The sequence below is a fragment of the Crocodylus porosus genome, unplaced genomic scaffold (genome assembly GCF_001723895.1).
Source record: "Crocodylus porosus isolate Cpor-Errol unplaced genomic scaffold, CroPor_comp1, whole genome shotgun sequence".
Taxonomy (NCBI): Eukaryota; Metazoa; Chordata; order Crocodylia; family Crocodylidae; genus Crocodylus; species Crocodylus porosus.
In genome coordinates, this window is record NW_017728949.1 from 58,556,872 (window position 1) to 58,570,610 (window position 13,739).

General features: G+C 45.2%; 1 protein-coding gene across 1 annotated transcript in view; it reads right to left on the reverse strand.

Annotated features, from left to right (window-relative positions):
• CLASP1 (cytoplasmic linker associated protein 1) overlaps positions 1-13,739 on the reverse strand; it is a 254,819-nt gene that overhangs the window by 39,255 nt on the left and 201,825 nt on the right. Inside the window, exons 30-31 of the mRNA XM_019553837.1 lie at positions 12,133-12,211; positions 9,897-10,040 (exon numbers count right to left, since the gene is read on the reverse strand). Coding sequence (XP_019409382.1) covers positions 9,897-10,040; positions 12,133-12,211 — 223 coding nt within the window. The remainder of the gene's footprint in view (positions 1-9,896; positions 10,041-12,132; positions 12,212-13,739) is intronic.

Genomic DNA, 13,739 nt, shown 5'->3' on the forward strand with positions numbered 1-13,739 from the left:
TACCTGTTTACATTTCTCTTCCAAGTTGCCTTCACCGGGCCCTGAGGCGGCTGTAGTTGATCTAGCTGGCAAATCCTCACCTACCCAACTATGCATGGTCTGGGTTCAACAAATAGGAAAGGTAATAGGATTTAGTTAAAGCAAGCGCAAGATTTTCAACTAACAGCATTAAAAGGCAACATAAATTCCAGGTTCTTGAACAAGGCACACCTTCAATACAAGCCATTTTCTTAATGTGGAATAAATAAAAAAAACAACAGTGATCTTTGAATTAAGGGAAGGGGGAGATCGTGCAGGCCACAAGCTCGCTGGCTTAAGCTGAATGTGACTATGGACCTCTACACCTGCAGGGCTCTTTAAACTGTTCTCATTTTTTTCTGTTCTAACAATGCTTTGCACTTGTGCCATGCTTTCTCTTCACAGATATATTTGGATGTTAACCAATTCATTCCTCTTACCACTATTTTTATGCATGATTATCCCCCTCTTGCAGACAGCAGACATGGTAGCGAGCTATAGGGGCATTAGGGAAGAGCCCGAGAATCCCTGGCTCTCAGCCTTGCCTCCTCTCCGCTGGTCCCAGTCTCTTGCAGCGTGGATACGGCTGTGGGAAAAGCTACCGCATGATAAACGATACCTGGTGAGGGTGGGGGGTGCCGATGGGTGCAGTTTTGAAGGGAATTTTCAAGTTTAAAAGGGAAAAGGAGGAAACATTTCAGCAGTCCACTGGTTTTTAATAGACACTTGCCCAGAACACTATTTTAAATGCCAGAATAAATACTGCACAAGCTTAGGCAGTGTGCAAGTAAAGCAGCTGAGTGTGTATAGTAATTTCAGCATCATCTGAATGTACCACTTACAGCATGAATTGCAGCTCCACATTTAATAGTATGTGTATTTTTTATATATGTACTACGCACATTATACTATAAACTGCATGTGCACTTACAAGCATGATGTACGCACTTGTGAGATACAGCGATTGCTTCCCCATCTTAAAGGGCCATCTTTACAGTAGCTCTCAACTGCATTTTTTAAAAAACTTCTTCATTTTGCTTACATCCTCACTTGAAGGAACAAAACACCAGCTTATTTTATAAAACTCTGTTCAACCCCAAAGACCCCCAACACTAGACAAATCTATCAGACCCCAAGCTGTCCAGCAAGCCTCGCAATATTCATGTCCAGTGCCACTCATGTGAGAAAACCAATTTTTCGTACAAAGCGTACACTAAAAATATTTGGGCTTGCATCGCTCTCCCGTACCCAATTCAAAACAAACAGAAACCGGTGGCTGCTATTTTGGAAACAAGACAGTGAGATCGTTATGCTCTAATAGCATTAAGCCACATAAAACAGGAAAACCCAAAGGCCAGTTTGGAGGTTGTTTTTTTTTTCCCCATTCCTGGGGATAAATGTTTAAGTAGCTGAAAATGATTTCTCTTCATGTTGGTTCCACCTTAATATCCTTACAAATAGTGGTCCCTTAGCTGTACAATGACAGCACTGTTCAAGTCCCCATGCTGCTCAGATGGAAACCCATGGCTTGACTCAACACTGGCTTGCTCTTTGCCAAGGACACACGTGCTAAGTGGCTACAGGATCACCAAATCAAAGCTCAGTCGCTCTAATGGTATTCGCATTTTGCACACACAGGGTACAGGCCAGTACTCAAATCGGGCTGAATTAAACCTCTGAGAAGATCACCTCTAAGCTCCTGCCCTTGCAAAGCACTGCAGTCTGTGCGAGCTGAGGACACTCAGCCCTTTGCAATATCAGGCCTGTATCTGAGCAACTTCCCAAATGCCTTTTGTAGCAGCAATGCGATTCAAATTATTTCTGGCAACTACAAAGGGACTTCACAGTCCCAGACAGACAGTCAGAATGGGCACTTAGGAGTTGCTCCTCTTCCTGCAGAAAGTGCACATCTGCTTATATCTTACATTTGCACACATAAAAGATGAGCACTTGAACACCTGAAGGAACCACCCAAATCGTGCACGTACAATGTCAGCACCTGGATTTGAACGCCTGGCTGTTAATGCTGGAAGAGCAGTGCGCAGCATCATTTGGCACAGACAAGGCGTCACCCTTCGGAAATCCTATTTGAGCTCTTAGAGCGGTGGTAGATCGGCTTCTTGATTTCTTGAATCTACAAGATCCTTCTCGCTCAGGTTCACTCTTGCAGCGGTGATAGGGAGAAGCCTCAGCTCTTGCAGGCAAGGAAGGCCCTGCCTTGTTGAGTTGAAGGAAAACGTTTTCCCCAAAAAGCCAAGACTGTCGCTAACCACGGCTCAGTTGGATGCTCAGCCGTTTCAATGCGCTGCAAGTCCTCGGGGTTTCTATTTCGGCAGAGCTTTCAATGACGTCAGAGCAGCACTCGAGTCATCCTGGCACTAGATGCATGCCGTGCTTTAGTGGAGACTTATGGATGTGCCACGAGTGATTGCGCAGCCCCTTGGGTGGTGACACTGCTACAAAGGAGCCCGTTTTCATTTCTTAGCAGGGTTTGCTCTCCTGTCTGCTGCACGGTGTAGCATGCAATGTGTTCTCCTTGCACAGAACGTGCAACGCTATTTTAACCAAACTTTTTTTCAAGGTACAGACACCCTCCATTTTTTTTTCTAGGGAAGCCATAACTGTATTTGTGAAAACATCTCCACCTGGACAATAATCAATATTTTTTAACGTTTTCAGTAAATGGGATGTGATACCTGCTGGTCTGGTATTTTCCTTTTGAATCAGTGCTATTTTTTCTTGATATACCTTAGAAATGGTTCTCTTGCTTTATGACAGCATTTCATTGTTCTCAACTTCATGCGCTGCATTTCATAAAATTGGGCTCGTGTCAGATGAGAGTTCTTGTTCATTAAGTGAATCTTCAGTGTGTTTCTGAATTTCATCCTTCCCAGAAGGTATTTTAGCTCCAAACGTGTTTTAACTTGCACTGATCGGTGGGTAAAATCAATACCGGTGCTGCCACGCAGTTAAGAATTAATGTAAACTTAGGCGGACGAGAGGTAGAGATATCCATCACAGGCTAACTAAATCAGAGATGCATACGCTTTCCTGAGCCTGAGCTCACTTGATCAGATGTAAATTTAGGGAAGATCTTGAGTGACACACCTGTAACGGAAGTTCATTGTGGTGCAAGTCAAAGCAATACAACTTAGCCTGGGCTTTTCCATTCTCTTTGCAATGGCTCTGCCATCTCAGCCGAGTCTCATTCTTCTGTGGTCTCCACTTGGATCATCTGGATTTTACCTGGGTGTCAATGAGGTTGCAAGAACATGCCAGATGACACATTAGCCAAAGGCACAATACTGCAGTGTGACAGAGGAGTGTCATGCAATGTGGTTTGATGAATAAATTCCCTCAACTGGTGTCTCATCAGCACAAAGGGCTGGAGGATCATCTGCTTCTGTGCTGGGTTTTCTTCTTCCCCGTGAAGTCAGAGAGCTAAGCCCAAGGGACCCACGGAAGTTGCTTTTAGTCTTGCCGATTCAAATCAGCGGACTTGCTCTACCAGAGAATTTGGACTAGTAGCAAAGCAGAAGGGCAAAGGAACACAGGGCAGGATGGGGCCTTTTGCATTTACAGGGAAACTGCTTACCCAAGGACTCCCCACAACCACCACTTCAAAACCTCTCCCGCATGACTAAAAGCACAAAACCAGAAGTACTGGGAACATCCTGCACCGGGAAGATTTGCAGGGGGCTGGACTAGGTGACCTCCTGAGGTCCCTTCCAACCCAAATTTTCTCTGAGTGTATCCTCCAACATGTTGCAGGGGAGATGGGGACACTACTAGTGCTTGCCCTTTCCCATTGGAAGGCATTGTTCTTTTTCAAATTACACACAAACACATTTTAAATGGAAAAAGCAATCTGTTCTTGCATACCTAACCACTGTCCTTCACAGGACAACCTCACAGCCTGGTATAAATGTCTCTGCCCCTCAAAAATATGCTTCCTTAACATTTACCAGGTAGCAGAACTGTTGTTTTAGAAATCTAGGGTCAAAATTCTTTCCAACTGATGGAGTTGTACCAAGCCCAGGACCTTACAGCAAAATAAACTCCCCCCACGTGGCTACACAGGGCTCAGTCTTGCAGTCTAAATTCAATGGGAGCTTTGCCTGCGATAAGGCTGCATGGCAGAGCAACTCCAGCCTCATCTCAGGCAAAGTAAATCCTGGTAAATCAGGAAATATCAGTAATTTCATGCTAATGCACATGAAATATTGCGGGGGACTTAATGCCCTGATAACTGCAGTCACTCTGCTACTTTTCTTGTCTGGTGGTGGCAATGCCAATAATCATAGCAGCAGCTGGCTCTCACATAGTACTTGCCAGCAGTAATCTCGGGGCACTTAGAAAAGTCAGCATCATTAATGCCATTCTACAGCTGAAAAAACCAAGGCAGAAAGAGGTTAATTGACTCACCCAAGGTCATCCACCTGGCTAGTAGCAAAGACAGAAACAGGGCCCAAGTCCACCCACTAGGTCACACCATCTCTGAACAGAAATATCCTTGGCCACGTTCCTTAGTAATGCAGAAAGTAACACACCCATGAAACCAAACCATGCCCTCAGATGCTCACGTACACCTCCATTTCACTGAAGCCAAAATGTGACCTGTGCTCCCAGGGGTCGGTACTTGGCCCAGTGCTGTTCAACATCTTCATCAATGACCTGGATGAGGGGGTGAAAAGCCCAATGGCCAAGTTCGTGGACGACACCAAGATAAGGGGTTGCACGGACACACCTGCAGATACAAGCAGACCTAGCCAGACTGGCACATTGGGCAGAACAGAACCAGATGAGGCTCAACGTAGAGAAATGCAAAGTGCTGCATGTAGGAAGGAAGACCCCCCCAGCACACCTACAGGCTGGGCATCGCTAACGTGACCAGCACTACAAATGAAAGGGATCTGGGGTAACAACAGACCCCAGCATGAACATGAGCCAGTAATGCAACACAGTAGCTGCTAGGGCAGGGGTGGGGAAAATGTGGCCTGGGGGCCGGCTGCGGCCCGCCAGGCCATTCTATCTGGCCCGTGGGGCCCCTAAAATATTTAGAAAATTTAATATTAATCTGCCCTAAGCTTCCTGTCATGCGGCCCTCAAAGGCTTGCCAAAACTCAGTAAGTGGCCCTCTGCCCAAAATAATTGCCCGTCCCTGCGCTAGGGCCAATAAAACTCTGCCATGGATCAATCGATGCATCTGCAGTAAATCCAAAGAAATGATTCTCCTGCTTTACTCAACATTGGTGCGGCCGCAGCTGGAGTATTGCATCCAGTTCTGGGCCCCGCGCTTCAACATGGACGTGCTAAAGCTCAAGATGGTCCAGAGAAGGACCACCCGCAGGATCAGGGACTTGCGTGGCAAGCCATACGAGGGAAGGCGGAGGGATCTCGGACTCTTCAGCCTAAAGAAAAGGCGGCTGAAAGCGGGGCAGACCTGATTGCAGCTTACTGCTATATCAGGGGCTCAGTGAACACATGTTCACCAGGGCGCCCTGGGGGGAAAACTAGAAACAACAGCCGCAAACTCCTGGGAGAGAGTTTCAAGCTGAACATTAGGAATAACTTCTTTACAACTAGGGCATCCAGACTATGGAACAAGCTCCCCCAGAGGCGGTGCAACATCTACCCTAGAGGTCTTCAGGAGAAGACTGGATGGTCACCTGGCTGGGGTCATCTGACCCTAGATGCCTTTCCTGCCCATGCAGGGGGCTGGACCCAATGATCTTTCGGGGACCCTTCCAGCCCTATGAGTCTATGTACTTACTCTACACAACACAGCACAAATTGTTTATACGCTCCTTGGTTTTGCTCGGCACAGACCAAATTGCCTTTCACCCCTTTCTGTGACGGTCTTCCAGGAAGTCAAGTCCAACTCGTAACACAGCAGAGCAAATACTCTTTAGTGTTAACAGTCTTGTTTCTGTTGAAACAAGGAAAACTATTTACCCTCCGCACTGGGGATATCTTTGCGATTCACCGTACCTTAAAGATAAAACCAGAGGATAGTTTAGACTATGAACAATTTACTGCCACCATCAATAGCTTTTCAATGTTTATTGAACAGAAGTGTAATCCCATTTCACCCGGAGGTGGAACTGTGACCCTTTGGAAAATGCCGCTTGCTAAGATCACAGCCAGTTAAGGCAAGAGGGAGACTGTGCGACTGCGCCCAAATACAAACCGGCTCTGGACGCAGCAGGGCGTTTGCTGAGGCTAAGCAATATTGGCAGTTTCACCGATTGTAAAACATGGTATTCACCCAAAATAAGATGTACGATAGGTAAAGCATGATCATCACACGGACTTGACAAACCATTACAAAGACTAGCAATGGTCTCACAATGCTAAACAACTGCGTGAGGTAGGATGCACCTGACAGCTGGAAAAGCTTTCTGGGGTACATACCATGCAGTAAGCGGCATCTAACAGAAGGTAACGCAGGTTTCTCCTGCGCCCACAAAATAAGCCTGTGCTACTACACTACGAATAACGACAACAACAGAAAGATGCTCGTTTTCTTTACTGATTGTCAGCTTAATCCCTCTTAAGAACAGGCTCCTCCACTTATTATCAATATTAATTATCTGTAAGACAGTAGCACCCATTAGTTGCTGCTAATCTGGATCAGGGCCACATCACGCCAGGTACTCCAGGGATCTGGCAGAAGACAGCCCCTGTCCTGGAGCACATCCTAGCTGAGGCGACATCCACCTTTGGGGTTGGCAGTTGTGTCCCAGTGCAGTCCGGTAGTGTGCGTGGACCGCAGTTGTGGAAACCAGGAATTTTCCATGATACGCAGAAGTCGTTGTCATATGACTGCCATTATAAGGCAGGGGCTGGCAATGTCTGATCTGGCCTGCAGTGGACTCCCTTTCCCAGCAGCCCCTGCCCACGTTGCTGCGGCTGCACCGGGACAGGGTTACCACGGAGACTGGCCCCAGCAGCACTGGCAGGGTGGGGAGCTGTCCAGGGGCTGGGGTCTTGTGGCAATAGCCGCACGGTCTGGAGCCAGGGCAGAACCGCGACCTGCAGCCTGTGCGCCCCGGGCTGTGGCTCTGTCCCAGATCCCAGCCCCAACCCCGGAGCAGCTCCCTGCCCAGCCAGCACTGGTGGGGCTAGTTTCCATGGAAACCCCAGCCCCACACTGTCATGGTGATGCCGTGCTGGGATCTCCATAGAAACTGGCTGCAGCAACACAGGCAGGGGCTGCTGAGAAATGAAGTCCAGCCACCAGCTGGATCTACCGTGTTGCCCACCCCTGTTATAGGGGCGATGCGAGCTCAAATGATGGCTTTGGTCCAGCTGCTGCCGGACAAGCGACCACCTGGCTTATACCCAGTGCAGACTTTCTCCGCAGTCTCATGACTTGGTTGCTGGAACCTGAACTCTCCCCTTCACTCCTGTATGGCATCCTGCCAGAACGGGAAGAGCTGGGTATATCTAGCATCAGTTCTATAGAGAGACCAACCCCGTCCCCAGACCTGGCCAGCTAAACCCTTTCACAAGCACTCAAACTGACCAGGAGCCTCATTCCTTAGAAATAAAATTAATCTTGATACAAAAATTTGGTAAAGGTCTCTCCACACTACATTAGCCATTCTTCTCAACAAGTTTTGCCTGTTTAAATGGGCTCATCATCATCCACTTCATTATTGTGTAATGAGTAAAATCCCAGTGGCTGCAGCCTTCCCAGAGATAATGGCTGATGGTCCCATATTAGCCCTTGCTGCCGATAATCATGTTGCATCCAAGACCTGCAGTCTGCACTATGCTTCTAAATCCCAACTCTAGGCATTAATGGGTTAATTATACCATTGTATGGCATCTGTCCTGCTGACAAGTGGAAGTACACACAGGTCATCTGGTCAATAATTAATGTTTTTCTTTAATTGGGTGATATTGTGCCTGAAACCTACAGGCAAAGCTTTTAGAGCCAAGTGCCACAGCCACATGCAGCTTGACTAAAAAGTGATTAGATTCGGTAATCTCAGACCAGCCTCCAAGGCAGCACGGCGATTAGCAGAGTACTGGCCAGGCAGAGTTAGCTAGCAGCTTGCAGAAACCTTGGCAAGTGCTTGAAACAGATGCAGCTGCGGCCGTCGCATTTGGAATGAGCGTTTACTCCAAAAATACCAGGGCTGCAAAGGCGAGTGTGCTGGAGCACGGCTGTCCTTGTGCATCCAAACTTTCAGCTGTCGCACACAAAGTCCTCGTTCAGTTTTGCATGCAGTGAGTATGACCCCTAATGGCGAAACATGTCTTCACCTATGCACGCCCCAGAGATTTGCTTTTTGCTTCTCAAGTTGTGATTCGGGTTGACACACAGAACTACAGCTGTGCTCAGCTGCTCAGAATTCACTCCCGGGCTCCTCTCTCCTGCCATCAAGCAGTAAATTAATCAATCAGCCTAAGCCATTTTGGGGGGGGGGGGTGTCAACCAATCTCTACGGAAGAAGCATGCGCGTTCATCTGTTGCTAGTTAATCCCTTCTGATTTCCTTGTAAATAGAGGTGCAAAAATGAAAAGGCGAATCCCAGATACATTTGAATCTATGTCTGTGGTTTAAAAAAGCTGCCTTTATTTCAAGGAGAGACAGTCAGGCTGAAGCAAAATGTCACCTCTGGCTACCATGAATCATCACTGAGGAAGAGTTGTAGAGAGCAGATAAAAAACATTTTTCTAGATTGGAATGAGTTGTGTCAGCAAGATGTGCTAGATCTCGTGCGTCTTCAGTCCTTTTCGATACCCCATGAACATTTTATTCATATATATATTTATATATGTATATCACTTATGTTCAGCTGATACCTATATATAGATACGCATCAGAGAACTTGCATGCACTGTTCTTTGGGGCTTCATCAGAGAATTTGCAACTTTTAAACAGAGAACACCAGCCCTGATCGTCGACACCTGTTTACAGAAAAATGATCAGTTTGCAAATGCTTTCAACCTTCTTTTAAACTCAGTTACATAATGCTGAAAAAATGGTTTTAATCTGAATTCAACACATGAAATTCTTAAACAATGAAGGACTACACAAAGTTTCATCTTCTACTGATATATTTAATAGTTTTTGCTCATGTCTTTTGAGCCAAAAAAATCTAAGACCATAGTGCCAACACCAAAGATCCATTCCTGAGAGAGAAACACCCTAAATCTGTCTTGACTAAGTGAAGTGGAGGCGTTTAAGCTGGGTTTCGCCAATGCAGGCTAGCCAAAGCCAACTCAACCTTGAACTTCTTCCTCGTGCAGCTGAAGACAAGCACCGTTACCTCAATTTTAGCTTGTCTGTCATTCTGCATCTACAAGTGGGAAAAGGATCAATTTAGCTCAAGTTGGCTAAGCCTGACAGGCCCACTGATTTTAACAGTAGCTGACAGGCCTCCGTGGCTTACTGATTTTCCTAAATATCATGTCAAAGATCCTGATGGATTTCATTTTGAGCGTGATGTCTGAAAAGTACAGGTCCGTAGCTAAAAAGTGCAATCCATAGTTGTCACAGAAGGCCTATTAAAATACAGACCTGTTTAACTTACTTTCATTTTGCACTGCAGTGGTGGTTAATTTGCTCACACACCCCGCTCTGTGAGAGGAAAATGTGGAAAGAGGTGTTCCAGAAACACTTACATAATAGATAAGCTCAGGTAATCAAATATTCTTTTCTTATCACAATAGTTGCACCGCAGAGAACATTTGTAAAGTACTTTGAAGTTATTTGTATTAATATTAATAAATAGAAACAGAGGAGAAAAAGCTTTCATATCGTTTTCATAGCTATACATGCTTTGGTTGTCTTTCAGGTTCATTTGATTGCTTTTAGGAAGTAAAGCAGTCTCTCGTGCAAGCACTTAATCCCTATGACTTACCTTTCTCACATCCGAGCTCTTTGGTTCTGTTGTCCAAGTTATAATTCGCGATACAGCAAGTCTGGTCTCACTGGAGTTCACAAAGTCTGTTGGGTCCATCTGTCTGGCCAAGGACTCAATATACTTCAGGATTGCAACTTTTACCTAAGAAATGCAAAGAGGTACTTCAGCCATCATCGGCGAGATGGCAGAAGATGGACCCGTCCTGCGACAAATTCCACGGCATTAAACCCGAAAGCTCATCTCTACTCTACATGGATCATTATTAAAAAGAAGTATGAATTACAGCCCACAGATCACTGAACAGGCCTAAATCAGCATTCTGCCTGTTTGTGACTAATGGAGACAAAGCAGCCCCCAGAACATCCATTAGAAAAGCACCAAGACCCATGACAGTCGTAAGGATGAAAGCTAAACGGTTCTGTAAGAAGTACTACAAAGAGCCCACAGAACTTCACAGAGGAACCTTTCCACATGTGTTTTTGAACCGCTCTACAGAAATTTTGCAAACAGATACACTTTAATCCTAAAGGATGGCATGAGACACCTATGCAAGAGAGCTCTTAAAAATCTGCATGTGCATATAAAAAACAGTATTTTGTTCACCTGTTCCAAACCACATCATACAATTTCCCCTATCTGGAATACCTGTAGCACAACCATGTCTCATACGTGGTGGCATTGCCCCACTGGAGTAAAAGCTTTGGATGTGGGTCTTAAACTAGATTTTTGAAGTCCAAACTCTTGGGTGCCCGGAAGCCTGAGATGCCTCCTTGCAGGAAGCGGTGACAACAGTGAGCTCTCATCTGAAACCCTGGCTGCTTTTTAAATTAAAATGCCATGGGATATGAAACAAGATCCCAGCAATTGTGCTTCCTACCATGCTACACATGCATGATGGGAGGCATCATTGTGGGATCAAGCAGATTCCCATTGTGTCATACTGTCAGGGAGTGGGGAGCCCAGGATCATGATCCCAGGCTCCTCTTGTACCAGCAAGTAGACAGCTTGATTCCCTGAGCTGCCTAGTAGGGTGCACTCCCCCAGCTCGGATCAGCCGACCAGACTCCCCACATCTGCAGCACAAGCGTCTTGTAGGCTTCCAGTGTGCTCCAGAGGCTGGGAGCACTGGCCACACATTCATATAAGTTTAACTCTGTGGCCTATTACTGGCTGTATGAAGCCATTAACTGAATGAACGTGTGGTCATATATATACTGCATGCCACTGAAAAACTCTTAGGGCTTTTGACGTTCACAAGCTTGCTTAAAACAATTCTCACACACCACAGTTGGGCCAAGCATCTCTTTTGGGTGAACTCTGGTAGCAAACTAAAAGCATACACCTCAGTTTAGTATTTCTACTGCAGATGTTACTTCCCTCCCTGGTAAAGAGACCAAGTCACATTATGTGTGGAGCAAATAAGATCCACCTGTCAGGAAAGCTAGCAACAAGCACACTGTTTTGCTCAAAACACATGCTGGGATGAAGGGAGGACTACATTCCTACGCACAATCATGGAAAGTGCCTTCAGTTTACTTGGGGCCTTAGGCACTTTCCCAAGCACACTCTTAATGGGTTAAGAGCGGAAGTCCACTTTGCCCAAAGTGACTTAGGAGCCCACGTCCCACGGCCTTCCAGTGGGAGAATTGTAAGTGTATTTCAGTCTAGAAATGTAGTTTTTGCCTAGAGACAGATAGGCATAAGGCTTGATTCACAAAAGTGCCTCCCACCATTAAACTCAAGGCATTTTTGAAAATCCCAGGTCAAAGGTTTTCATCACTTACCTGACCTTAGAAATTTGGTTCCAAGTAATAACAAAAGTCACTGGGCAAAATGAAATTTAAGCTCCTGAGTTACTTGGGCTTATTGGTAAATGTTGCCTCCTATTAATGAAGGTGTTTCAAGGACAGTGAAAAATGATAACAGTCATTTCTTATACAGTAAGGCAAGGATTTCTTAGGGTGATAGCTTGCATTCAAAAGCTTGTCTATCTTTATCCTAACCACAGATCTGGTCTAATAAAAGATATCACCCTAAGAAACCTTTGTCTTTTGCATAATTACTGGATTGTTACAGCTACAACACCACTCTTACACTACAGCATGGTATCATATCTGTGCCTACTATTAGTCATTGTTCCTGTAAATATTAAATATTCAAATATGCTAAAGTGTATTAAAACAGATTCCAAGACTTGTACTTATATCTTAATGCAAAACCTGTAGTTACTGACCTTGAGGTTTGGTGTTTGGGTCTGATCTACAATAAATCGCATCAGAATGTTAAACTGCTGATCAAAAGGAAAAGAATCCCTGTTCAGAGGGGGGAAAAAGAAATAAGAGTGATTTCCATTCCTGAGGAGACTAATATAATGTCATGCACTTCAACTTACAGAAAAACATAACTGAAAATGTCCCAAAAGTACCTTTTAAATATTAAAACATTGTTTTGTGAACTTCAGGTGCATTTGACCAGCAATCAAATAAGTTAAACACCACACAAAAAGGATGTATTGAATAAGCTCTACAATTAGTACTGGAAAAAATATTTTCAAATCAGTTGTCACACAATGCCACTCAGTCTGCCCAAGGTACGTGCTTCTTGCTTTTGTTACACATCTCCTTCCTTTCCTCACTCCGTGCTGCTCGTTTGTTTTCTGACCGATACAAGATCACAGCTAATCTTTTAAGGCAGCGCCTCAAATTGATTCCCGCCCCCCCTTTTTTTTTTCTTTCCTCCATCTCTCACCAAACGGCCTCTTCAATCCCATATAAAAAACTTGCAGTCACATCGCAGTGTAAAGATGCTGTGCACCGGACATCCTCAGAGGGAAAACATGATGTGCAGGGGTGTCACTCTCAGTTGGCCTCATGGGCCGAATCTGGACCTCAGGGCTTCCTGAGGGCTGGAAAGCCAGTGAGTGGCACAGCTCTGGAGCCCGAGAGTTTAATGGCATTGCTGCTCACACAATTTTTCCCCTACTGCTGACCTTAGCCAGGAAGGATGGCAAAAAATAATTAAAAACCCCAAATCTGGTGGGGGGAAGCAAACAGTTTAAACTTCTTTGTTTTCAGAGTCACTTTGATGCTGACTTGCTGTATGGACATGTTCTCAAGCACTGAGCACTCTGGGTCACACCACCACCAATTTCCTGAACACAGCAGATCATCCAAGCTAAGAAAAGGACAGTGAAAATGCATACCACACAGAGTCAGAGAGTAGCTAGCATTTCAAAATTTTATTTGTAGCCTCTAAAGCAATGCTTCCCAACCTCCTTTGGACGAAGGCAGTCTTTGAAAAGTGCCAACTCTTTTGGGGTTTTTTTGACTGCAGAAAAATACTAGATCAATTCTTCTGTTGCAAACGCAAGAAGACCACAACAGGGCTACATGGTTTTAACACTATGGATTCCTGTTTGAAATTGCTGGGTTTAATTTATGAATTGTGTTTGCATACCTCATAGTGCTAACATTACGTGGCATGCTTCTGTGCCAGACAGATCCATGGCATTAAACCCGAAAGCTCATCTCTACTCTACATGGACCATTATGAATAATTAGTATGAACTACAGCCCGCAGCTCACTGAACAGGCCCAGATCAGCATTCTGCCTGTCTGACTAATGGAGACAAAGCGGCCCCCACGACATCCATTAGAAAAGTACAAAGACTCATGAAAACTCTTAGAGGATTTACCAGTAATATGGATTAAAGCTAAATGGTTCTGTATAAAGGACTAAACAAGCCCGCAGAACTTGTGTATTCAAAGGACTGTAAAGGGCCCCAGAGTGTCACGGGACCTTGGTCAAGAATCACTGCTCTAAAGCGTTAAGAAAAGGTAC